This window comes from Pezoporus flaviventris, unplaced genomic scaffold (assembly GCF_033815535.1).
Source record: "Pezoporus flaviventris isolate CSIRO_AGI_PZ_B2104156 unplaced genomic scaffold, CSIRO_AGI_Pfla_v1 ptg000078l, whole genome shotgun sequence".
NCBI lineage: Eukaryota > Metazoa > Chordata > Aves > Psittaciformes > Psittacidae > Pezoporus > Pezoporus flaviventris.
Genome location: NW_026892626.1, coordinates 18,865,796 through 18,892,780, shown reverse-complemented (window position 1 = coordinate 18,892,780; position 26,985 = coordinate 18,865,796). Strand labels below are relative to the sequence as shown.

The 26,985-nt window shown below is 56.3% G+C and overlaps 1 protein-coding gene across 1 annotated transcript; it reads right to left on the bottom strand.

Moving 5' to 3' along the window:
- Window positions 1-202: 202 nt before the first annotated feature.
- Window positions 203-26,985, bottom strand: CACNG3 (calcium voltage-gated channel auxiliary subunit gamma 3). The gene is made up of 4 exons (XM_061473395.1): window positions 26,676-26,985; window positions 4,741-4,824; window positions 2,727-2,867; window positions 203-1,649 (listed from the first exon to the last, which is right to left on the bottom strand). Exons 1-4 carry the CDS (start codon window positions 26,884-26,886, stop codon window positions 1,138-1,140), a joined length of 948 nt encoding a protein of 315 aa, XP_061329379.1. The 5' UTR covers window positions 26,887-26,985; the 3' UTR covers window positions 203-1,137.

Sequence of the window (26,985 nt, the reverse complement as noted above, 5' to 3'; positions counted from 1 at the left end):
ACCCTGCGATGCCCCATCCCTCCTCACCCCACAACCCAAACCAGGGCAGGGGCTGCACCCCCGGACCCCTGAGTACCGCACACAACCACAGCAGAGGCCCAGGGCTGCCATGAGGAATGCCATGAAGAACCCATGGGACACAGCGCGTGATGCTCTGCAGCAGGGTCAGTGGGACCTGGTTGAGCGTGACCTGCTCCGTGACTTGCTTGCCAAACTGGACGATTTTATTGTTGCTTTGCTCCTTGATCTCCCAGGCATTACAGAATCGTACACCATCGCACGCAGCCCGAGCCGAGCCACCCACCCAGCTTCTCCTGCAGTACCACCGGGGCAAGTGCTGCCTCCTTGCTTGTGCCCAGACAGTAATCGGTGACCGTGTGTTAATTTTAGGGAATTAATTAATTTCCTTGCAACATGAGAGGTTAATTAAACGCTGGCTAGTTGCTACCAGTCATTGGAGGAATTCTGCTCCTGAGTCCTTTCATGGCCTGAATGCACCAAAGGAAGAAAAAAGGAAAGAAGGAAGGAAGGAAGGAACGAAAGAAGCCCTTTCAAGACCACAGAAAATTGCAAAAGGATGTTTCTTCCAACCCGACATGACAAAATTGAATTCCAAGCTATTTAATGCATGCACGAAACGCCAGAGGGAAACCCAGCCCGAGCACTCCATCCAGCACGACAGGGGAAAGGGGTTCGCAACACGAGCACTCGCTACGGCACCGACTCAGTGCTTCAAACTCCGGACTTCCAGGCGGTTTCGCTCAAGTGTCACTACCGGATTTAAGGAATCTCACAGACAGGGCTATCGCCAGCATTTCCATGGGACATACAGCTAAGGTAACACTGCGGCTATGGGCAACATTAACGATGGACACCTCGGGAAGCCACGGTCCCGGGTGGCGTTGGGAGCCCCGCTCAGTCTGCAGGGGCACCATGGCCCCCCCCGCCGGGGAGGGGGTCCCGGTCCCACTGTGGGTGCAGTGGCCCGGCCTGGCCGGTGGTGTTTGAGCAGTGACAAACCAGCCCCGCGGTGGGGACATGGGGAGCCACCTGGGTTTGTCCTTAAAACCGGGGTTTCAGGGGTTACACCGCCACGAGGAGGATGCCATGCAGCCTGGCGGGACGCCCCTGCCCGCCTCACACCGGCGTGGTTCGTCTGTTGGCCGGGTTGTTGTGCAAAGACTCCTTGAACTCTTTGGGGATGGAGTTATGGACCTGTAAAAACCCATGGTCCCGCTCCGAGTTGAGCAGCGTCCCCATGGTGACCTTGGAGGGATCCCTGGAGAGGGTGAACATGGAGATGTCGGTGGAGGGGATGGTGCTGAAGCCCTTGCTGACGGGCGACATGTCCCGGGACCGCGGCTCGGTGGAGCGGGAGCTGGACCGCCGGCGGAAGCGGTACCTGTAGGGTGGGAGGCGGGTGAAGGCCGACTTCTTCAGCAGCTCCGAGTGGGACTTGGCGCGGATCTGGCGGTGCTTCTCGATGTACATGTGCACGGCGATCACCCCCACCATCTCGGCGATGATGAAGGACAGGGCTCCGAAGTAGAAGGACCAGCCGTAGGAGTAGCTCTTCTTGGAGTCGCTCTGCCCCGGGTCCCCCGCGTTGGCCGAGATGTAGACGATAATCCCGATGATGTTGCTGAGACCTTCAGGGGAGGAAGAGAGGGAAAGGAGCTTGTTTGGGTGGCAGGAGAAGGATAGAGCATCCCAGTGAAGCAGGAAGGGTGCTGGGGATGATGGCCTCATCCCCATGGGGCACCAACCCCTCTGCCAGCACACTAGGACCACACTGATCTCTGCTGCCATCCCCATGCCATCCGCATATATATTCATGTATATTCACACATATTGAAGGAAAAGCAAGCACTGTTTTGTTTAGGAAAGGGACGTTTCAACAGCTGGGGCTGTGGCCTGAGCAGAGCCAACCGATGGGGCAAGGAGGGGATCCCTATAGCGTGAACCCAACTTGGCGTGGCCCTGGGAATGCAGGGAAGAAGGAAAGGCTCCATCTCTTCTCATTTCTGGTGGAGCCCAAGGGCTTTATTTGGGATCGGGGCAGTTTTTGCACTGCCAGCAGCACCGGGGCTGGGGAGCAGATGATGGATTCTTGGATTTACTTAATGAATCGATTATGTTCTTTCTGTTGTTTTCTCATCTGCATCAGCAGCTCCTGCCAGCCGAAAGAGGGAGAGCAATTTGTCTCTTTGTGGGGAGAGGAAATACACAAAATAGAGCAGTTCCTTGAGACAAAGACATTGTCATGAGATAATCAGTGGAAGCGCACACTGAGGAATGAGTAATCCATAAGGAACGGCCTCCCAGGGCAGCGGTTTTCCTTGCAGGACTGCAGCATCCTCTGTGCCTGCTGCCAGCACAGCGCCTGCCCTTCCCTGGTCCTACAACTGCTGCTTGGGGTGATGGAGGGTAGAGCCCCCAAAACCTGCCCAGGGCTGGGCTACGCTATGGGAGCCCCTCCTGGGCTGCAGCACCCACATGGGGACCACTGGGGAGAACCCAGTGGATGCTTAAAGCTCTGTGCAACTTCGTGACCATGCACCAGAAACCTCTGCTGGGTTTCCCTGCAGTGAGGGTTTACCCATGGGACAGGAATGCTCACAAAGCCCTGGGAGGACCCACGGCCCATCCCTGCTCCCCCAGGCCCTCCCGTGCTTCCAGCACGCTGGAAGAGCTGCCAGCTCCCGGCCCCGCCAGGCAGCTCCTACCTGCAGAGACGAAGAAGATGCCGGCGCTGAGGATGACGTTGTGTTTGCTCTTGTAGAACTCGCTGGCCGCCACGCAGAGGCCCCCGAAGAACAGCAGACCCACGCTGAGGATGGGGAAGATGCTGGAGGCTCGCACCGCGCCTGCGGGACAGCGAGAGGGAAGGGAAAGCATCACCACAGTGCCCCACTTGGTTACTGCCACAGGGGGTGGGCAGACCCAGTCCCTGCTATGAATCCTCTGCTTGTCCCCAGGCTGCTCTGGAGCCCAGCAGCAGCCCTGCAAACGCAAGTGATTCAGGCCTCCCGTCACAAAACCATCTTAAACACTCAATTTCTTTCTTTGTCCTCATAGGAAACTGAAGGAGCTCTCTCTTCTGGTGGTGTCACACACTCAGCACGAGCAATTTACCTTCCCATTACCAAACACAGCACCCATGGGTGGTGACATGGGTGGCATTGCCTCGAGTCTGGGACTGCAGAACCCCCAGGCGTCACCAGCCTGGCAAGGACCAGCACCACCAGCCACAACGGTCAGGACCCTGTTTCTTGGCTCCCCGAACCATCTCAGCTGCTTTGAAAGTCAAGAATTTACAAACTAACACACCTAAAAAGTCATCAAAAAGTCATTTTCTGGTGCAGGGACAAACATCATCAACATGGACAAAAAGCCCAGGACCCAGAACCCACCACATGCAATGCGATGGCTCCGGTGCCGGGCTCCATCCCCATGGGATTAACTCCAGCAGTACCTGGCTCTGCACGCCTGGGAGTCACTGACTGAGCCCCATACAGAACGGGCTTCTCTACATGGTCTCTCAGAAGTTCAGCTTCCCAAATGACAGTAAAGGGTAACAAATGCAGCAAAACTCTACCTGCTGCACTGAAAATACACTGTGCCTTAGTCTGGGCTCTCATCCCCCTCTCAGGGCCTTTATTAAAAGCACAGAAATACAGAGAAGCCCCATTAAAATGCCATTCTGGGGCTTTAAAATAGGCTTTTTATGTTAAATGTGGGAGGGGGTGGGAGAACTTCAACGCTCATCTACCAAAATTGCAAACCAGCTCCATTGAGTTCATTCCCCCCTCAGACGGGTGAGCAGGGCTGACGGAGCCCTGCGGCTCTGGGGAGTGGGAATTCAGAGCAGCATCGGGATGGGCAGCAGCTGGGTAAGGCAGGGGCTGCTGCTGGGCCCTGCGCTGAGCACAGGGTGATGGGATCGGGGGTCCCTGCACGTCAGGATCCCTCCTGGCTCCAGCAGCTCCGAGCACCCAGCGATGCGAGGCTGCCCTGTGCTCCTGTTTGGTAATTTGGGGGTTCAGATGAGCCTTTTGCCATGCTCACACGTGTGTGTATTGCCAGCATGCCAGGCAGCGCACATCTGTGCTGCTTTGCCTGTTGGGGCGTGCATCATCTCTGCCCAGCCTCTGTCAACCTACACCTCGGGGCAGCAAAGTGCTCAGGGACGGTGCCTCTTCCCTGCAGGGTCAGCCTCACCCCAGCACCAGCTCCCCCATGTAAACCCCTGCGGGTCCTGCAGGCCGCCAGGACAGGAGGACCCTGCTCTTCCCATTGGATCATCCAGCTCTGTTCCCGCTCCATCTCCCAGCTTGGCTCCTGCTGACAGAGCACACATCAGATGCTCCCTGTGCTCTCCCAGTGAGCACCAGCAAACCCAGCTCAGGACCAGGAACACGCACCCTGTGGTGCTGCACCAAGGACCTGCCTTGCTCCCCGGCACCCCTCATGCCCCAACAAGCTCCAGCTGTGCCGCTGCTGCTGCTGCTGGCAGCACCAGACAAATGAGCCATTAGCACTGCCACTGCAGCGTGACGTGGCCACGCTCGGGTAACCCAGAGGGTCACCGCAGCCGTGTGGGGAGCCCGGGGGGCTGCGGCCCGTCAGCATCCTGCAGCAGCGGGGGGACCTGCGGGGTTAAGCTCCGTGTGGGGGTCCCCATGGAGCGCACGCGGTCCCGTTGCGCAGCCCCATCGTGCCCTCGGGAAGCAGACTCACGGAGCAGGTACTCGGCCGTGTCTTGCTCGTAATCAGCATCCTCGGGGAAGTGGTCGATCTTCTTGCAGACGCCTCGGAAGGTGCCTGCGGAGACACAAGCAGGAAACCCTCAGACCCCTCTGTGCTGGCAGGAGCTGCTGGATGCGCAACCACGAACACTGGTGCCCGGATGCTCCTGCACCCCCAGTGCCCCCCCGTGGGGCTGCACGTTGATACCCCACCATGAGCCCTATCTCAACACTCCTGATGAGCTGAGAGGAGAGGCCCAAACTGCCCTGGTCCCCCTGCATCCCCCAGCAGAGCCCCTCCATGCTCCATCAGCGTGGTGAAGAGGAGGTGAAGCAGGGCAGGCACTTACCGGCACCCATGCAAACCCCCTCAGCTCTGACAGCAAATCAATGAGATGTGAATAACCCTCCCACCCTTCGGGTCTGACCAACACCTTATTCAGCTGCACTGAGGGCTCCTTTGGGATGTCAGGATCATACAATCACATACATCCTGCTAGGAGACCAACAGCACCAGGCTCAGGGTGGCTGACCCAGTACATCCCCTGCCCCAGCACTGCGGCACTGAGTGACCAGCGTCATCCTCCCAGCCTGGCTCCTTGGCAGCACAAAGGAGCAGCTTGGATTTCCTGCTGACCCACAAGGGCAGGGCACGGACGAGGAGCCTCAGCACGTTTGCTCAAGGAACATCTGGGCCGCAGCTCAACTTCCGAGATGAGATTATTTTGGAGGCACAGATGAGTCATTTAAATGACTTACAAAGAGTTCCCATCCTGCTCACCCTTCCTGCCGCTTCCCAGTGCTGCTTCCTGCCCGGAACACCGCTGCTGGGCACAGCCAGAGCTGGCAGAAGGTCACCCTGATGAGCAGTCCGTACCCTACATCAGCCACACGTCCCCCACAGCAGCCCCATGCATGGCCATGGATGAGCCACCTCCTTTCTCCTGCTCACGGGTCCCCACGGCACAGCTCCAGATTGGGGGCGAGAGCATCCCCACTGTGGTGGGCACCGGCAGCACTGACTGTAAGGCCTGGGGATGGAGGCAGATGCTCTGGCATCTGCTGGCCTCCCACTGAGCATTTGGGGGAGAAAAAGGCTCTTTTTCCATGTGTTTTTTTGTTTCCCCCTCCCTGAAGCAAACCAAACACATTCCATCTTTAAGCCCCCTCCTGTTTGCTTTGGCTTTCTGCTCACTGTACTTTTGGGCTCAGCTCTCTCCTGGGCCAGAGCCATGCAACTGTGCCACTGGAGGAAAAAGCCAAGGAAAAGCCAAGGACGAGGCAGGCTCCGGTGAGTGATGTCCTGTGGACTCAGCTCCACGCTGCAAAACGTGGATTTGGGGTGTGAATGGGGCAGATGGCTGTGTCTGGGGCAGGGGAGAGCCCTGGCCTTCAGATGGGCTCATGGGACTGGCTGTGAATGGGCTGTTGCCTCTTCTGCTCATGCATCCCACAGCCTCAGCAGCCTGGTCCATGCTGGACAGGCAGGGAGAAATTAAAGGCATTAAAAAGTGATGAAGGAAGTCCTGGCTCTGCCCAGTTGCACTCATGGCTCTGTTGTGATGGATGCAGCCATCACCTCCTGCGGGTGCTGCGAGCCTGCTCCTCACCGCAGCCTGCCAAGGCCCCATGTACTGCGCTCAGTGTCTGCTGGGGATGGCTCAGAGCTTGGCTCGTGCCACGGTGAGGGATGGGAACACAGCTCCTCAGGGTCCAGGGTGTCTGCGGGATTCATGGATCTGCCTTCTCCAGAGCAAGCCGCAAAAGGTAATGCAAGAGCAGGCGCGATGCTGTCCTCAGTGCTATAAATGGGGAAACTGAGGCACAGAGCGGGGCTTCTCTGCAGTGCAAAGGGGCAGGGTGACGTGAAGGAAGCCCTGCAGTGTCTAAACAGAGGAAGGGCAGCCCCTCACCTGAGCACATGGTCAGGTCATGCTGGGTCTGTCCCTTCTCCTATGGGACCAGGCAGGAGCCAGCCGGCTCGGTGTCCCACATGGCAGCACGCTGCTGTTCTGCACCCCGGCTCCGGGCTCGGGGGAGCTGAGCATCGTGACAGGCATCAATTACAGCCTGGAGATGAAGCTCTGGAGGTGGGAAGCTGTCATCCAAGAGGGAGACACGGCATCGAGGGAGAGCTGCCTGCTCCCGTTGCTTTGGGAACTGCGGGCGAAGGGGAGGCTGGAAACCAGCACCACGAATGGGGCTGGGGAGGCAGCGGGCACGGTGAGGACGGCAGCTGCACAGCACAGCCCATCCTCCTCCTCGTCATCACCCTCCTCTCCCTGGTACCTGCCAGCAGGGCTCTGCCCCACACCCACATCCCACATCTGTCCCTTTGCTCTCCAGCCACCGGGCACAGAGTGGGGCTGTGCTGACCCACAGCACCCCAACACACCCCAGCATCCCCAGGCACAACTGCTGTGGTGGGACAGATCCACCCTCTCCCACTTGGAGTGCCTGCAGAGCTGCTGTCAGCGTGCAGGACACGGCACCGTGTCCCTCTGCAGCAGCCTCCTGGGGCGTGGGACCATCATCCCTTATCTGATCAGTGAGAGGATGCTCTCCCTTGGTGCCATGTGGGAACAGAGTCTACAGCCTCTGTGAGCCCATCAGCACAGCGTGCAAGTGAGGATACTGATCTTGGGCCGGAGCTCGGAAGCTCTCAGAGCTCCCTGTGCTGAAACCCAGCTCTGGGCTGTGGGGACTGACCCACATCCCCCCTGCCCCGAGCAGCAGCAGGCCAAAGAGCCCCACATCCTTGCTTCTGTCATACACAGCATCCAAGATAAACCTGATGTGAGGGAAAGGGTGACCCTTGGAGCAGGAGATCCCTGTGAGAGCAAGGGATGTCCTGTTCCAATGCAAACGCCCCCGGCTCCGTCAGTGCGGGCACACTGCTCATCCCTCCCTCCCTACTGCAGCCAGGACCGCACAGGGCCATACTGCATCCACACTGTCTCATCAGCATCTGCAACCTCTCCCCTTCCTTCAGCACTGCTGGTCCCAGGCAAACACCTTCTTTGCAACAGAAATGGGATAGGAGAAAATAAATATCAAAATCATGGAATGGTTTGGGTTGGAAGAGACCTTAAAGCTCCTCCAGCTCCAACCCCTGCCACGGGCAGGGACACCTTCCACTAGAGCAGCTGCTCCAAGCCCCTGTGTCCAACCCGGCCTTATGAACTAGATGAAATCAAGTGCCTTTCTCAGTGCTGCTGCTGCCCCGCTTGGTCCCCAAAGGCAAAGGGACCCCAAGCCCGTGCAGGGCAGCCCCATGCAGAGAGGGGACAGGCTTTGGGGGCAGCCCCACTGCCCTCCCGGCTCCGCAGCATCTATTTCACGCTCTGACATTTGTTTTGGATCCTTTACTCCCTCTGTTCATTAACTGATGCTCGTCGCCATGGCAACCGCTGAGTCACCTGACACACAACTTCCCAGCCTCCAAACAAATACCACAACAAGGCTTAAACCACAGAAAGCATCCCCTGACCCCCAAAATGCTCCCTGAGGATGGGGCCCTGCCACTTGCACCCCCAAGGCACAACCTCAGCCTCCAGACACCAGCAGCAGCGGATGCAGCGCTGCCTTTCCTACGCTGGCCTCACAGCTGGGCCCCGGTGAAGCAGCCGTAAAACAAACATCACAGGCATGCAGGAGGTGGGGTTTGCCCCAGCCCTCACCTCCGGAGCCTCCTTCCTCTGCCCATGCTCTCTTAGCAAGGACTCAGTGCTGGATCTCCTGCTCCCCCGCCAGAACCAAGGCTGTGGCTGTGAGCTCCGGCACAAGATGCTCTTGGCTCAGCCTCTGCCGATGCCTGGGTGGCTCCATGCCCCTTTGCCATCACTGAGCCATGAGCTCCTGGCCTGGGCACAGCACCCAGAGCAGCTCATGCTGTACAGACTCCATCCCCTTTGCCAGTGCTCAGGCTCCTGTCCCTGCACAGCAGGAAGGGAGAGCTCTGGCACATCCCAGCCTGCTCAGAGCAATGGCCATGGCTGCCTGCATCAGTCACAGCACTTCGGGTTCTATTCATCTGCGGGCCCAGAGAGCACCAGTGGAGGCAGAGGCTGCGGCTCTTCACCCCCCATCAGCTGCCCCTGGTGGATGTGGGTAATCTTCCCTCTCTATCAGTGTCAGTCCTGATGAGCCAGCTTGGCTTTCCCCTGCGCTCCCTGCCTGAGCAGCTCTGCTCACAGCCGCTCCAGAGCTGGGAAGCAGGAGTGTGATGGGAGCCTTGTGCCATCGGTGCTGCCTCCCCTCGCCCACCCCAGCACAGGACAGCTTCTCCCTTCACTGTTTCCATCCTAAGAAGCCAGACCTGACCGTCCCTCATCCAGAACACATGGGGCACATCTAGCACACAAAGCAGTCAATAAGCTGCTGTCCTGGTGCTCTCCCATAGCCAACACCACTGCCAGCCCCAGGAGCAGGGGCACTGATGCCAGCCGGGACAAGAATGCCCTTCAAACACCCACTGTGCTGCCCAGGCTGGATTAAAACCTGAGCTGAGCAGCTCCTGAGGTGCAGCTCCAGCACCTTCCCCATGGATCAACCAACCTTGTCCTTTGCAGTGGCTATAAGCCAGAGCAGCATCCATCCATGCCCTGCACCAACCTCAGTGAGCATCAGCTCGAGCTCTCGATTGACTGAAGCCACTTTAACCCAGGCTCTGCAGGGAAGCCCTCTTCACTTGGCAAATCTTCCAGGGCATTTCCTGCCTGTAAGCACCTGCGTGGCAATGGGATCATCAGCTGCACAGTGCCTGCAGGGTGTCCCTGCCTGATGGCTCCGGGCTCACTGCAGCCTTTAGCTAACATCAGATTGAATTTGGATGAGATGAACTCATATCACAAAAGCAGTGAATGCAGGATGTGTTAAGGCATGCCTTGCCTTGCCTTCCTTCCCCTCCCGCAGGGCTGCTTTCATCCCCTGCTCTGCAGGATTCTTCGATCCCTCTCATCCCGCTGGATCAGAGCATCCCCGCGCTGTGCATTAAATAACGTGACTAACGCTGGTTCCTGCTCCCGGACAAGGGCTGCCTTCCGCACAGATTTGTCGCTGCTGCTTTGGCTCATTCATATGTCCACATCCAAACTCTCTGCGCTGTATTTAGTGCAGGATGCAAAGGCAATTAACTGATCTGATCTCAGGTCTTTCTCTTCTCAAAGCCCTTTTCCCCAGGGAGGGGGTTGAGGGAAGCGCACGCCTCATGATGGTGAAAATATGGCTAAGGACATGAATCCTAACCCGAGAGCCAGAAGACTAAAGAGCCCCAGTTACGGCTTTAAAATCTCATTACTCCTCCTCCAGCGGAACAGTTTTCCAGGGAATGTTCTGCTTGTTACTGCTCAGTGAGCAAACAGGCTCGGGCTGGGGAAGAGGAGCTAAATCCTTCCAAAGCAAGAACCCAATTCCTCACGTTGGTTGGCTCAGCCAGGAGAAGTCCTGGGGCAAGGTCACGTTTCAGCCCTCTGCAGTCCACACTGCCCAGTAAATTCAAGTGATTTATATCCCAAGTTGTGGTTTACAGTAATGGCCTTCCTAAGGAGACCCTGTCATGGCAAATCTGTTTGGAGGCAGTGGTGGGGCCACGATAGTGCAAGTCCTCTCAAAATTAATAGTGTTTGGAGACCCAGAGGTCCAGGCTTTGCTGGCAAGCGCTGGGGACGAGCCTGCGGCACATCCTCAAGAGATGCTCCTCAGGCTCTGCACTCCCTTGAGTAACAAGAGCAAGATACCTAAATATCTCCAAGGAATTAAAACTTCAGGGCTCATCTTTTTTTACCTCCCACCCACCTCCCAGATGCTTGGAGAGATGGAAAGAAATTCATCTTTATTCCTTCCCCAGCTTCATGCTCTGCAAGGGATCCTGAGGCTCTTTGCATAAAGTCCCTGGTGTGCAATTATGAAGCTGTGGGGTTTCAGGTCCACGTTAGACCCATTCATCACACGGAGACCAGATGCCACTGCGCAGGGCTCGGCTCATCCCAGAGCAACCCAGCTGGAAGAGCTGCTCAAGCCAAGGATGCTGCCCGGTGTGGAAGCCTTGAGAAGGGCTCTGCTCTCCTCCCAAAGCCAGGAAAACCTTTGGGAGCCAGGCAAGCAACCCGTCCTCTCCATCAAATCAGTTTCGTGGCTCTTCAGACCACAAGCTGTCAGCACATGCATCTGTCTGCTTCAAACTTCACTGGAGAGCAGCTCAATTAAGGCAAAACCTGTGCACTCCTTAGAAGAGACTCCCTGCTCTGTGTTACCCTCCATAGCTAATAGCTCTCTCCTGTTGGGATGGATGCTGGGATCCTGCCAGCGGGATGAATCCCCCTGCTAGGTTCTCCCCCAGCACATCCCCATCGCTCCAGCAGCCCCACACCAGCTTCCCACCGGGGTCCTGGCGCAATGTGGCTCCATCTCCACTTCACACCCTCTCCCCCTCCCTGCGGTGGTGGCTTGTGTCTGAGCAGTCTCCTACACAGATCTGCCTTTCCTGAAGGACTTCTTCCCTCTTGCAGGGAAAAAAAGAAACCAGTGGAAAAAACCCAAGTAAATGGAAGGAGCACAACAGCGAGGAGGTGGCAGAGGTGGGCTCCGTGGCGCCAGTCCGAGGCCAGCGTGAACACACACACACAGCAGTGCAAGAGCTGCCCCCCCGTGCACCCCGGTAGCTCAGCAGTGGGGGGGAGCAGCACGCAGCTCCACACCGGGCATCCCCACACAGCAGGGGCACAGCGCAGGCGCTCGCACCAGGGTGGACTGGGAGCTCCTGCCAGTTTTCGGCAGGGAGATGCTGGTGCTCGGCGTGTGTCACAGACTTGACTCTTCAGCACTGCTGAAAGGGGGGAAAAAGAAGGGAAAAAAGATCTCCATTTTTGACAGTGACTCATCATCTCCCATTCTGGAACCTGTGGGGTTGGTGCAACCTACACAAGGCACTTCAGAGGAGCAAAACAATTCTGAATAATAGAGGAGGAAGGAAAAAAGTTTGGAGATGATGGGTAATTTCCAGCGTTCTGCTCAAAGGGTTTAGCTTTGGTTTTCTCATTACAAAAGTAATCAGGTAATGCACTGGAGCTGCCTCCTGGGGTCTCCCCCTGGGTTTCCTCCCTCCCTCCCTCCATCCTTCCACATCTCTGGAGCTCATGGCAGGGAAATGCTGCCAGGAAGATGCTGGGCTTTCCCGGGAAGGAGGGCACATGGGCTGCGGCAAACACAGTGCCCAGGGTGGCCAGCACACTGCCAACACCAAGAGCCTGAGATCGGGCTGGGGAGGAGCACTCTCATCAGCGTGCCAAAGGAAACCATCCCATGTTTTATCTTAGCAGTGAATAAACACTGATTTTGATTTCAGAAGGTAATTGACATCCCTATGACAGTGAAATGAGCGCCGGAGCAGCCAGAATCAGCGTAAATAAGCCATGTGGTAGAAATTAATGAGCTTCCCTGATTGAGTTTATCCCTTTAAATTAATACAATTCTAGCAATTAAAAAAATAATGAGCTTTATCATTAGCTTGTTCGCCTGCCTGGAGATGCTGATGGGAAGAGACGGGGCAGGAGCATCCCCGTGCCTGAGGTATGGACACAGATGGGCAGGACCCCCCTCTCCTTCCTTTAATGAACATTTTAGACCCACTTGGGTTGGGTGATGAGCTCCTTCCAGCCTCCTCTCTGGCTTCAGCAGCAGGGGCAGCCAGCTCAGCCCCAGGAGACTCCTGGATCACAAATCTTACTGCTGACAGGACATAGGGAAGGGGGTCTGTCCCATAGCATGGTGCTCTGTGCCTGTTTGGGAAGGAGAGCTGATGCTCCCTGAGCCATGGCTGCCTGCCAGACACCCATCCTACAGCAGCCAGGGACTGGTTGAGAGTAAAGACTCTTTTATTGCTTTTGATGCCCTCAGCAATTTGCCCTTCATGATCATTTCTGCCTCCGTTGCAACAGCTCCTCATTTAATTTGTCAAAATTCAGGCCCTTTTCTGCTTCTCCTTGTGGACCCAACTTCCATACATCAAATGATGGCTTTTCCCTCCTCTGCTCTTTCACTGTAATGGGTTTTTTGGTCTTCTTCACTGCCGGTGTCTCCCCAGCCTGGCTCCATCACATTTGCAGCCATCGTTCCTCATCAGCCCACTCCGATCGCTAAATAACAGCACGGACGTGGGATGCAGGACTCAAGTTGTGTCCCTTGCCAGAGCATGGACCAGCTCCTCCAAAAAGCATCATTCACAGTGTCTGCAGCTCCCATTTCTTCACCACATCTCCGGGCGCTGCTTCTGCAGCCTGTGGGATAACTGAAGTTTCCTGTTGACAGGATCCGCCTGCAGCCCCCGCAGCCTCTCCAGCACAAGGGTTGTGTCAGTGAGCCTCACACGCAGCTGCGCTGATCCCAAACCCACCTCTGGAGCCAGAGGTCACCGCTCCAGCAGTCACAGCCTCACAGCAGCAGTCAGCATTAAACCAGCAGAAAGAGGATGGAGGAAGCAGGGAAGACCCGAGCCCTCCTCCAGCACAACGTGAAGATGGTGAGGACAAACCTCACCAAGCAAGCCCAAGGCAGCCTTCCAGTGCCTGCACATCCGAGCTGGCACAATTCACAGAAGGACCCGGACTCATTTATTGGAGTGCGTTTGACTCACATTGAGAAATGGGCAGAACACTGAAAACTGGTGACAAAACCACCCAGAAGGGAAAACCCAGGATGAAGATCGTAATAACCTGGGATTCTCTGGTTAAACAAGAGCTGCTAATTCAGACAATGATAACACACGGGTATAGGGTGCTCTGGTGCTGCTCCAGAGCCATGCCAGGGCCAGATCATCCCCGGGGCTGCGTAACCACTTATTTATCATAAGTAGGAGCAAAAGCTGCATTACGCCAGGAAGCCGAAGGTTTCACTTTGCCAGTATTAAAGCATCCTCGGAATCGCTAAAACCCTATAAATGACAATTTCATCGCTCTGAAGCACCCAGCACAGGGGAGTGCTATTTTAGACTCCGTGTTGACAGCTGAAAGGGAATGGATCACAGAATTAAGAACTAGTTGCTGCTCAAGTCCAAGCAATCATGACTTGATTACGCTTCTTATGGGCAAACAGAGGCAAGTCCCAGGCACCAACATATATTCTGGATGCTTTGAGAAGTCGACTCACAGAGCAGAAAACAATTATAAGGCAAATCAGTTCGGAGAAAGGCTTTAAGCATAAAGGCATGACTGTGAATAGAGAATGATTTAAGTGTTTCACCCCCAAACTCACAGCCGCAACAGGAGTTTGCATCTGTTGAAAGACTGCCTGGCTAATATGTAAACAGCTATAAAAATACAAACATGGCCAGCAGAAGGAAGAAAGGAGATATTCATAACTCTGAATATAAATCAGCAGCTAGGAATTGTGGAGCACTGAGAGAGGACACAAACAAACAGCAGAAACCCACCAAAACGTCTTTCTGCGCTGCATGAGGATGAACAACCACAGGAGCAACGCAGCCGCCCGTTACCCAGCGCAAATGGCACACCGTTAGTCACGGGACTGAGCAATGTTAAATAACTGTTATTACAACCGTGGCATTTCACAGTCAGCACATTCACAGCCCAGAGCTTAAAGAGATGCACCAGAGGAGCCAACGGAGCTGCTAACAGCGACGCCCAAAACCTCAAACCTCGCCAGGACGTTGCTGAGGAGGATGAGGATGGTGATGGCCTGTGGCAGGGCAGCAGTGGTGGGGCTGCTGCTGTCCCCAGCCCCAGCATGCTCTGACCCCAGAGCTCGGGCTGGTACCTGATGGCACAAGGTGGGACTCAGAACAAGGGGATAGGCCATGGACGGTGCTGATAGGTTGTGGCCACCAAATTTGCTTTGGTCTAACCACCAAAGGGAGTGCTGATGAGGGCATGTTGGTGATGGTGAGCACAGAGCCGGGGCTTGGGCAGCTCAACAGCAAGCAGGGGATGATAAGCTTGTCGGCCACAGGAGCTAACCTGGTGCTTTGATGCACAGCAGCCTGCAATAACAGCTTCAAAGTTGTATTCCCTATTTCAAGGTGAAGCAGATGCTCCAATGTGTGACCAGTACCACTGTCCATATTCCCAGGAAGGTGTTTATAGAAGCAGGGAGGGTTCCAAGAGGCTCCAGGGGTGCCATGAGGTGCCTGGCTGGCCAGCGAGCCCCTCCACACAGCCCCAGCCCAGCAGCCCGGATTGCACCGAGGGCTGCGGAAAGCAAATCCTTTCCCAAAGGAGCCCCACGGCACGGAATAGCAGGGCTAAAACCACGTGCAGGGGCTCGGGAAGCGCTGCCAGAGCTCCAGCAGACGAGCCCGTTGCCAAAAGGCAATTCTGCACCTCCGAGCACCGCACGAGGCATTAAAAAGGTCACTCCTGAAAGGAGGCTCTTTACAAATAAACCCATTTGCCGTGGCTGCGGTGAGTCACGGCGGAGCGGAGCACAGCACCTCCCAGCCCAGTGCTTCTGACAGGCCACGAGCGGGGCGAGCGCTTCCCGGTTACAGCTCAGCAATAGGTTTTAGAGCTGCAGAGTCAGTCTTGGAAGCACGTTCAGCCTGGGAGGAGGCTCCTTGAAAAAGAGAGGTGTTCATTTTGTCCTTCCTCTCTCATAGCCCTGATTTGGAGGTATTTGAACTTCAGATACGTGACTGCCACTCAAGCACCTGCCTTTTTATATATGTGTATTTCTGTCACATCTCCCTAACGATATAAATATTTGAAGTTTTCAGTTGATGCGCTGAAAGGGACTCGATCCATCAAAGCCAGTTTATTTCAGGGAATTCAGTGGGCATCGGGCTGCGTGTTTGCTGCTGCGGGAGGAGGATGCTGGCAGCCTGCAGCCACCGGCTCCCCATCTCCAGCACCGGGCTCATCCCGGGGGTCGGGGTCCGGCGCAGCCCCAGGCGCTATCCCAAGGACCGGAGCACATCCAGCACGGACGGATTTAGCTCGTTGCTGCCGGGAGGCAGAGCCGCCTCCTCACCATCTGCGGGAGGGGAAGAGAGCCCCAGGAAGCTGCTTCCAATGCCCCAGATGGGGAAAAGCGATATTCGAGAGTAGCACCGTAGTTTCACTCTTTTCTTTTTTGGGAGAACAAGAAGGGACTGTGCTATAGACTGAGCATTAGGAGAGGACTGGGCTGGTGAGGGAGTGAGCAGTGCAAACCTTGCCTGATAAATAAAAGATGCCTACCTACGCCCAGGTAAGCTTTCCAGAAGTTATCACAGAATCCCAGACTGGTTTGGGCTGAAGGGACCTCAAAGCTCCTCCAGCTCCAACCCTGCCACGGGCAGGGACCCCTTCCACTGGAGCAGCTTGCTCCAAGCCCCTGTGTCCAACCTGCCCTTGAACACTGCCAGGGATGGGGCAGCCACAGCTTCTCTGGACACCCTGTGCCAGCGCCTCAGCACCCTCACAGGGAAGAGCTTGGGCCTAAGAGCTCATCTCAGTCTCCCCTCAGGCAGGTTAAAGCCATTCCCCTTGGCCTGTCCCTACATCCCTTGTCCCAAGCCCCTCTCCAGGTTTCCTGCAGCCCCTTCAGGCACTGGAGCTGCTCTCAGGTCTCCCCTTCAGGAGCCTTCCCTTCTCCAGGCTGACCCAGCCCAGCTCTCTCAGCCTGGCTCCAGAGCAGAGCTGCTCCAGCCCTCACAGCAGCTCATGGTCCCCACAGCAATTTCCATGCTGTAGCCCTTGCTCTGCCCCAATGCCTTTGGGAGGGCTTTGCCATTGGAAACACTGTGCAGGCAGTGCACTCCCTGCCTGGGGACAGCTGCAAGGGCAGGTACAGGATGAGAGTGCATCCTGTCCATCACCCATTGCCTTGGGATTTCACAGCACCAAGAGACCAAAGCTTCCTTGGGCTCTTAAACACTGTCCTGCCCACAGCAGCACATGGCACTCTATCTAATGCTCTCCTTTCCACTGCCTGTGCCACAGCCCTGGCACTGCAAGCTCAGCTCCAGCCACCCTTAGGCAGAGAACAGGACCACACTCCCAGCTACAAACCTGCTCCACTTTCAGATGGATCAGACCTGTGCAAACTGCTCCTGAGCCTCTCATGCCATTACCTTGGCCATAACCCAGCCTCACCTTTACCCAGCTCCCAAATCTGACTGAAAGCACAGAACACTTTGATGCATTAATTCCAGAAGCATTAAAGGACCATGAGATGGATGGACAGCAGATGCCAAGGCTTTCCATCATCTTCCTGTGCCACATTAAACCACACGAAAGAGCCCATCCTGCTGCTGTTGAAGCCTGGTGATGCTTTGGCATCAGCTTTGAGGACAACAGAGCACAGCGAGCTGGGGGTTTGTGCCTGCCAGAGGCATTTGAGTCCCCAAGCACACAGAAACCACAGTGGCTTCCTCTGCACCTCCCCTGCTCTCCCAGCACCTACCTGGGGCTTCCCCTGCGGGTTTGCTCACACATTTCCAGCTCAGAGTCCTGCTCAGAGCCCACCATTTCACCCTCAGCACTGCTCAGCCCTCACTGCACATCCTCCCAGCCCTTTAATGGCTCTGGCCCAGCTGCAGCTCAGCAGCTCCACCTTCGTTAATGCTCATGGCACACACCTGGAGGATGCTCCAGCATCTCCTTTTGGCTGAAGGAGATGATGAAAAGCGCCCCGAGGGCTGTGCTGTGGGGATGGGGCAGCCTGGGACCAGCCTATGTATGCTGGGTTACTGTATTTGCTGGGCATTTGCTACCATATCACTTCCCGTCCCACTCCCACCTCCGCAGCTCCCTTGGGACACTCTGCCCCCTGTCTATTCATTGTCCACCGTCAGTGCTCAGTGTGCAGCCCCGGCCTCATCCACCTCTCCTGCTGCCAAGAAGGAGCAATTCCCCCTCCGCAGGCTCCCGCTCGGTTCCGGCAGCACCGGAGCATCTCAGCGGCTCCAGGGGCTCCTGCTGGGGCCGGTGACGCTGTCCCCGGGGTGCAGATGGGCGGTGGGGGCTGCAGATCACAAGCGTCTGCTCGTTTTGGGTGCTCAGCTGGAGCCGCGCGGAGCCGGGAATTCACAGCCCTGGAAATAGGCTCTGCGCGGGAGGTGACGGTGCAGCGGCCCAAAGCGCTGCCAGCGCCGCGCTGCCGCCGGGGCTCAGCACCACGAAACCCAGGGCCGGAGGAGCAGAGCTCCTGAGAGCCGATGGGGTGTTCCGGTGCTGCTTCCTGGGGGACTTCTCCTCATCCTCCGAGGGGAGATGTGCCCACACTGACAACACACATCACTTCTAACCGAGGGACTGAAGCTGCGTAGCCTGGAAAGACTCTGCTTTAGACATGGGCTGCTTCCGAGATGCTCCCGTGCTGCAGGAGCACAGCTCAGGGTGGAGGAGATGCCACGTCCGTCACTTCAGCCGCCAGCGAGCTGGGACTGGCAGTAAAGCCGCACAGAACACTTCAATGGGGAATGGCATTTGGCTGTGGGGATGCTTCTGTCCCAAAGGACCAAGCTGCTGATGCTGCCTGGGACTGGGTACCAGCAGCTCCCGTGCTTCCCACAACAGCACTGGAAATAGGGTTGGGGCAATATGCAGAGTAGATATTATTTTAATCCATTCTGATGATTTAAAGCTATTTAAGATGCACACACAGCTTCCCCCGGCCTCACTGCCATCCTGTGCTCTTGCTGGAGCACGCTTTGACTGCTCGGTGACAAGCAGATAGCCTGGTTCCCTCTTCTCACCCTGGCTCAGAGGTCTCACACCTCAGGCTGCAGCTCTCCCAGTCCCTACAAAAGGCCGAATCACTCCTATCCTTCTCCAGCATTCCACATTGGAGGAAAGGCCAAAGGCTGATGTAGAGGAAACACTGTCACCCTCAGCTAAAGCATGCAGAGGAACAAGAGACTCTCCAGGCACAGAGGGAAGGAGCCTCAGGGCTGCGAGAGGCTTCCAAATGGCAGGAAAAGCCAATGTGAGGCCTTGGGCTGTCTCCCAAAGTGACAGTGACCTTTCCCAGGCACTAAAGCAGCCCCGGGCTTGGCGTCAGCCCCGGGGGAAGGCAGCCGGTGACTGTCACAGCGCCTTGCGATCGCTCACGCAATGACACGGTGTGATGCAACCGATGATGCTGATGCATCAAAGCACTCTGACAGCTGGAAAAAGAACTGGAAGTCGGTCTTTAATATCCAGCCAAGCACCAGCCAGCCCGTCCTGAAGAGCTTCTGCTCTCTCTGCCCAGCCTCTCCGGGAGGAGGAAAGTGTCACCCCTGGGACCTGGAGCAGTTGTGCAGGACATGGGCACCTCAATGAAGGTGCCGCAGCATAAGCCAATGCTGATTTCAATAAGCTAAAATCAGGAACACATTAAAAGGGTAGCTGCTTGTTGGTAGCCTCTCTGGGGCTTTTCCCTCCCCTTGTGACTCCAGAGAGTAAAGGCATAATTAGAGGACAATTACCAAACCACCAGTGACGTTGGAAATGTGAGCATTCGAGAAGCACAAACACAAATGTCACCCTCAAACAATGACTTTTGTCATTGCTTGTCGCTGCCCAAGTCCCAAGTGTATTATTGCCAATGTTAACACTCCACAGGCTCCCAGCACCCAGAAAGGCGTGTGTGTGTGTGTGTGTGTGTGTGTGTGTGTGTGTGTCACACATCCCCCTACTCCCTATGCCCACCCTGGGGCTCCTCTCCCAGCTCCTGTCCCAGCCTGATCCTCCTCCTTCCATGCAAACCACTTGGCATAAAGCGAGTGCACAAAGCGCCCAACGAGGAGGATGGGATGGCAGCGAGGGGGTGGCAGTGAGGGGATGGCTTCTCCCACGCTGTCTTTCTGCTGTCCCCCGCCTGCCCTGGCATTTCCTTATGGATCTGTTTGTATAACAGAACAACACATCTCCAAAGAGCCTGACATGGGAATGGCGGAGCCATCCTCTGCAGCCCAACAGCACTGGGTTTGCCCATGGATTGTGGTGTCAGGAGATAAGGAGCAGGCAGTATGTGAGGAAATCCTCATGCAGCATCACCCACCCAGCAGCCACAAGCGTTCCTCCTGCCTCTGCCCTCGATGACTGTGAAAAATCCTGGTATTTTCAAGCCTGTCAAATGCATTCAGCCAGTGTGCAAATGATTTCTGCAAGGTGAGATGAGCAAAGCCATGGACCTTTCGGAAGGGAGGTGAAGCCACCCTCTCCACACCGAGCACTAACCCAGAATGCAAACACCCGCCTCAAGGAGCCTGCTTCCAAGTGCCATTTGGAAGCGAGTTTCAGATGCTGTAGCAGAGCTGCAGGGGAGCAGGGCAGCGGGAGCCCTCCCTGGTTCCTCCAGCATCACAGGCACATGGAGAAAACCCACTCTAAATGCACAGCCTTGTTCATTCCCTGTCTCTCTGCGGGTGCTTCGGGGTGACTTGGAGTGGGCACCTTTCCCCTCAATGTCTTTGACTAACTCACCCCCAGCACCTACAGCACTGATGTGCATCAATGACCATGGATAGGTTGCATCTGCATCCCGGCAGTGCAGGGCCGTGAGTCAGCCAGACGCTGGCAAAGGGAGCCAGGGATTAACCCTCTGCCACGTGCGGCCCCTCGGGCAGCAGCTGAGAGCCCCCTGTCCTTAAGGGTTAGCACATTTACAACCTTTTCAGAGCAATTATGGAAAAGGAGGTTAATGTCCGTTTATGAAGTGCTCGTTGTGTCCATTAAAAATACCCCATGGTGAAATCCACGTGCAAAGTAGCCACGGAGAGCAAGTTTAATGCTGCGGCTGCCTCACCCCATCTCATCCGAGACAGCATGGGCTGCTGAAAGCATCACAGGGCTCCACACCAGGGCTGTTACCTGGACCGCTGCGCCAAGGAGCCCAGCGAGGTCCAACGGGATGTGCTGGTGGGCAGGACAGGGGCTTTACCCTATGACCAGTGGTAACAGTGCTGTGTGCCTGCCTGGAGCTGTACCAGAACCCGCACGGCCTCACACGACAAAAGGCAAAACTCATGCAGAGGGAAGGGAAGTGATTTACCAAGGGCCACGTAACTCAGCAGCGGAGCCAAGCATCAGTCCCCGCTCCCTGGCTTCTCTCAGCAAACGTCATCCGCTGGCACCTCCCCGGGGACTGGAGGATCCGGGATCGATCCATGGGCATCCTCCCCCAGCGCACGGCTGCGGTCCCAGTGCCAGCCCCAGCACCAGGGTTCGCTAGCCAGCGCTAATTATCCACAGCCGTAATGGAGGTAGTGACCTTGCATGGGAAAAAAACCCACTCGAGCCTCATTCAGATGCAGACTTCCACCTCTATTAACCACTAACAGCTCTTGAGATGACAGGCTCTGCACCACGCCTATGCAGCAATAAAATGCCTGTTTCTGAGCTGTTCACAGCACACATTTTACTCATCACGTGCTGCTCGCAGGCAGTGTGGGAACCAGCTCTCCACCCCACCCCAGGAGATGGGAATTGTGTCCACACTAACACTGCAGCATCCCGGGAGGGTGAGTTCTGCACCCCCTGTGTGAAGTGATGGCTTCTCAAAGCAGAGCTTTGAGCACACAGCTCCTCCCCGGACACGTTCCCAACAGCAACACGTTCCAAAGGCACGGTGCCGGCTGGCAGCGGCCCGGGACCCCTCTCTGTCCAGAAGGGTTGTTGTGGCTCTTAATGTCTGGCCACATGCCACAGGAATGTGGGTCTGGAGCAGAGCGAGGGTCCAGCTAGCCTCATTGCCAGCTGCGTTACAGGACAGGAATTAAAGCTTATTCAGTACATCCTCCACCAAGGTGAGGGGAGACTGAGATGAGCTCTTAGGCAGAAGCTCTTCCCTGTGAGGGTGCTGAGGCGCTGGCACAGGGTGCCCAGAGAAGCTGTGGCTGCCCCATCCCTGGCAGTGTTCAAGGCCAGGTTGGACACAGGGGCTTGGAGCAAGCTGCTCTAGTGGAAGGGGTCCCTGCCGTTGGGATTGAATGAGCTTTAAGGTCCCTTCCAACCCAAACCATTCTATGATCCTATTCTATCTCACATGCCTCCATTGTCTGCTTCCCATCACATGAGTTAACACAATGCCTCTTAGCTCTTACAACATGAAGAGCAAATAACCCCTCCCCATTCATCTGCCCAAACCTTCCATGCTGTCATATACCCATCTGTCTCCCACTCCACCACCTCCAGCCCATGCCAGCAGCCCCTGTCCGTGCCACCCATCTCGGCATGGCATCATCCCCTTGAGCCATGACGGAGCTGGCGAGCATCCCCGGGACAGAGCTGTGCTGCCAGCCAGGGAGAGCAGGATGGCTGCGTACGGAGAGCCTGGCACAGCACCGCAGAGACCCCGCCACAGCGCCTGGACCACGAGCGCTGTGCAGCAGTGTTGGACTGCACGTCGGGCTGTTGATGAGAATCTATTACAGACGCCAAGCAGACAGAGGAACAGGATGAGCAGCTCCTTAAATACCCACCTATAATGAGTGGTGAGCAAAAGTGCTCGATCATGGATGATTGCAATCTCAGGGACATTTGCTTGGCGCGTTTAAAAATTAAAGATAATAACTTTCTAACAGAAACAATATTGCTGTCACCTTGGGGAAATGCTCTGCTTGGAAGGACTGAGAGGAGCTGGAAGCGGGGGAAGAGCTGGTGGCGGTCCAGGGGCAGCTGCTTCCAGCCCAGTTTAACGCCTTTGCTGCGAACCAGCTCAGCAGAGCCAAAAGCAGCCATGGACAAAACCAGCTGGGGGGAAATGGAAAGGGAGAAGCAGGAGTGGTACCCGGGAGCAAGGGGTACCCTGAGCATCCTTCAGGCCTGCTGAAAGGGAACTGAAAACATAATCAGAAAGTTACAACCAGGGCTTTTGGCGTTGGAAGTAGCAGTCAGGACATGTACACAGCTGATAGGAGAAGCTACTGGGATCAGCTGAAATGAACCTGCCACCCAAAGGTTTAAGCAAAGCGAGGAGGAATTCTCCAGGGAGCTGTAGTCCCAGCTTCACTGCCAATGTAAACCACCACCAGATCATGACAGTGCAACTGTCAGTCATGAAGCAGAAGTGACACACAATTATTTATTCATCAGCTACTCCTGTTCTGTACTTGGAGACAAACAGGCTCCTGTATTCCTGCAGGAGCTGGCGAGGATGCTGAACAGCGACATGAAGTGCAAACGCGAAGCTGGTCAGGCTGGAGAACTTTCTCCCAAGAGCGTTCAGAGAATAGGCTGAGAAGGTGTCTGAAGGCCTAAAATGGAGTTTAATAAACCTTGGCACGCTGTTGGATTTCTAGAGGACAGGATGAGCTGGTTTAATGCCACGAGCAGTGGCTCTGGGCAGCGGTAGGGGCAACATCGCCCATGGGTGAGCAGTAGGAGGACCCCAATGAGGAGATAAATGTCAAACATCCATGTGGAAAACAGACTCATCAAACGCCTCACATTTTTCCTGATACAGTTACAAATCCAGTTAATAAAGGAAATCAGTAACATAATATGTTTAGAGTTCCACAGGGTATTTGATTTAGCTCTCCTGAAATAGGAAAAAGACTGGTATTACGCAGAATCAACAGTGCTGTATTAAAGGGACTGGGAGGCAGATCACAGGGATTGTACCTTGTCATCCGATGGGATATTTCTACACAAATCGCCTGCTACCAAGGTAGTGCTGAACTATGACAATGTCTTTATCAAGGGTATTAAAGAAAACATGGAATAATTGCTGGTAAAAGAGACAAACAGCACAGAAAAGACTGACTGCAATACTGGGGAGTGATGGTGGTGGGTTGGTACCACGGACTCATTCAGTGATGGCCCTTTTATGCAGCCAAGTCCAAGACTAGGAGAGCAAGCTGCAGTCCGGGGGTAGGAGATGATACCCTGGCACTGGGCAGCACAGAAGGGGCTGCAGGTCATGGTGGACCCCATGTGTGGGAGCTTCCTGTGAAATGCTGTAGGCAAGGGGGCTGGGGTACAACCAGACCAACAGCATGAAGAAAGAAGGAAAACCAGCTTTTATGGCTATGTGAGACTTAAACACCATGCATTATTTCATAGAATGACCAAAACACGGAATGGTTTGGGCTGGAAAGGACCTTAAAGCTCATCCAGTTCCAACCCTCTTCCACGGGCAGGGACACCTTCCACTAGAGCAGATTGCTCCAAGCCCCATCCAACCTGGCCTTGAACACTGCCAGGGATGGAAATATCCCTTAAAACATGGGATTTCAAGCAGCCCTGTGCAAATTCTCCTGCTACCTCTGCCTGGTTCAGATCCGCATGATGCCACAGAGCCAGTCCCAGTGGGTACCATGCAACAGGGAGGACAAGGAGGCTCCCTGCCTTTAACCATGCTGAATTTAATTAAAGTCGATGAAAGCAGAAGTTGTTTTCCTTTCCTAGAAACAACACAAACCAAAGCAGCTATTTCCCAACACGAGCTTTTTCCCTGAAGTGCCATGCGCTTCCCTACCTTTCCTATTAACAAGGAAGTCGCAGGGGACGAGGACTGACAATAAACAGCCACAGGGGACAGACACACCAGCAAACACTGGCCATGTTCGAGCAGAAGCACCAGGTGACATACACTGAGTGTTCACACACCGTACAGGTGATAATCAGAACTGAAACGCTGCAGTTTGGAGCAGGGGCTCTCCCAGCACAGCAGCCCAGGAGCACCCGCAAGGCCCCAGGTCCCACATCCCCCCTGATCCGTGTTCTCCGGTGCCGCTCTCTCCATCGCTCTGTGGTGGCTTCATTCAGGATTTATCCGCTCTGTGCTCCGGTGCTCGCGTGCTCTGTGCCATTGGCTCAGTGTGTGTGACTGACACGGGCTGAACGAGCAGCTGCGACGGAGCGTGCAGCAGCCCCGCGTCCGTCACCTCAGTACCCATCCATGCACCCCGCCAGGCCAGCGGCTGGGGCTCGCTCTTAGTGCCTCCATCCCCACACACATTAAACCCCTGTTAGCAGCGGGAAGTTGAAGGCCGAGGTGCATCCCGAGGGGCAGAGAGCACAGCTCGCTGCTCAGAGCATCCTCTGCACCGCAGGAGAACCCGCCCTTCCCACTGACCGTGCTCAGTCCTGGCACAGGGTGATCAAGTGCTACCTGTGCCCGTCTTTCAAGCCAGATGCAGAGAGTGCACGGAAAGCAGAGACACGGCAGGGCCTGAGAGCAGGAAGCAGGCAGGACCTGCTGCGTGGGAAAGGGTGCAGTGGCTCAGCACAGGGAGCAGTCCCCTGTGCAGAGAGCACTGACCCTTAGCTTGGGGGACCTCAGTCGCCCAGCAGCACCAGCACAGAGCACACATGAGCTCTGCACAGCTTGGATGTGGAAGTCTTCCCTTCCCAGCACAGCATCAGTTAACAGCCTGTGAGACACCAACACCAGTGCCTTTCCCCAGCAAAATTCCGGAGGGTGATGAGCATCCTCGCCACGTCCCTGCAGCCCCACAGCAGCTCCTTGTGCTCACCCCGAGCACTGATGGGACCGAGTCTCCCTGGTGCTGCATGCTCCCGCAGCTCCATCACCCATCGCTCCTCCACAGCCCTGTCACCCACCCACAGCCCTGTTGCTCACCCCCAGCTCCATCACCCACCTGCACGCTCCTCCACACACAGGGAATGACAGATCCTGTGCCCAGAGTCAGGCCTCAACTGTGCCATGGGTATGGCCAAGCAGCACTGACGCAGCACCGGGCAGAGCCACCCTGCTTGCACAGTGCGAGTCCAGGGACTGGGAATGATGAGCCCCATGGCCAGCACATGCTCAGGGTGATGGGCTGTGATTCAGTGCTGAGCTGTGCCATGGCACCGCTGAGCCCTTTCTGAGCGTGCTGTGCCCAGAAGTGCAGGGCCTCCCCGGCTCCTTCCCGAGCAGTGATTTATCACAGGAGGGAAACATAAAGCATTCGCTATGAAAAAGAAATGCAGCTAGCAACCCCAAGGATTTTGGAAATCACTCATTGCTTCCAGCGATCCCATCTCTCACAGCCCTGGCTGCTGTCTCCTTGGCTCCCTCAGCCCGAGAGGGCTGACAGATTCTCTCAAATTATTTATTTTGGAATTAGAGCATGATCCAAACCCTCCTTGAACCAGTAGGAAAGCTCTGACTGACTTCATGGGGTTTAGGACCGAGCACCAGGACCAGACCGGGTATTTCTGCATCCCTGGCTGTGACTCACCGAGAACTTTCCAATGTGGAGGAAGCAGCTCCGTGCCGCGGCTCGCTGCCCCCACTGTTGGAGACATCGCTCCGGGGCCCGCAGGACAGCAGGGACGGTCCCCCCAGTGCACAGGACACCAACTGCTGCTGCTGATTGTGAAAGTTATGGCCCAGTGCGATCCCACCAGCCTGGCTTTGCTGCGCAGGTACCACCAGGACCTGCCAGTGAGCCAAGCTCATGCTCAAGCACAGCCTGTTGTTGCTCACATCATCTCAACCAGCAGCTCTGGGGCAAAATTGCCCCCAAAGCGTGGCCTGGAGTGAAGCAATGGGGTGAAGCGGGGAGGTGGGTGCCTGGCTGTGGGGTGCAGTCCCCTAGGGACACGTTGCAGTGGGGCAACAGCAGCAGCATCAGCGCACCCGGCCCCGCTCTGCTGTTGGGAGGGGAAGGGCTGGCTGTGGTTTGGGGCTCAGCTGTGAAGATCCGGGGTGCGGCGGGTCCCCCGCAACGGGGACGTGGCCCCTGCAGAGCCCCGGGGGGGGGGGGGGAGAGCTGAGGGGCTCTGCCCCCCGAGCGCTTCGCGTTTAAACAGCGCCAGGGGCCCGGAGGGACCCGCGATCCCCAGCCTGAGGCGCCCGCCTCCCAGGGAGGATGCACAGCGCCGGTCCCCACGGACAGCTCCGGTCCCCGGGCACGGAGGGACCCCGCGGCGGTGCCACGGCCGAGCACCCCCGTGTTCCACCCTCCAGGGTCCGGCTTTGGGGCTGGGGGTCCCGGGACCCCCCCGAAGTACTTGTGGGCAGGGCCGGGGATGGGTTTTGGGGGTGTTTCGGTACCTTCCAGGCAGCACGTCCTCCAGAGCCCCGAGTGGGTCATCACCTCCTCGTTCTTGCGGCTCGTGTCGTTGTCGCTCGTGGACTTAGTCCTGCACACGCCGCGCGAGTAGAGCCAGTAGTCGGTGCCCACGGCGATGGTCATCAGGCTGAAGGCTGCGAAGGCTCCCACCGTGGTGATGAGCATCTGGACGCCTCTGTCACACATCCTCATGCTGCTTCATCCTACGGCGGCGGCTCGCAGGGGAAGGGCCGGCGCCGCCGCCCGCCGCCGCTCTCCGCGCTCGGCGCCTCATGCCCCCGCGGCCCGCGG

What these genes read in the sequence shown, in the direction of transcription:
- CACNG3 (XM_061473395.1), bottom strand. Translation starts at nt 26,886, where the DNA reads ATGAGGATGTGTGACAGAGGCGTCCAGATGCTCATCACCACGGTGGGA. An exon ending in GAGGACGTGCTGCCTGGAAG is followed by an intron (nt 4,825 to 26,675) that starts GTACCGAAACAC and finishes GTGTCTCCGCAG; the next exon opens with GCACCTTCCGAGGCGTCTGC. An exon ending in CACGGCCGAGTACCTGCTCC is followed by an intron (nt 2,868 to 4,740) that starts GTGAGTCTGCTT and finishes GCTGTCCCGCAG; the next exon opens with GCGCGGTGCGAGCCTCCAGC.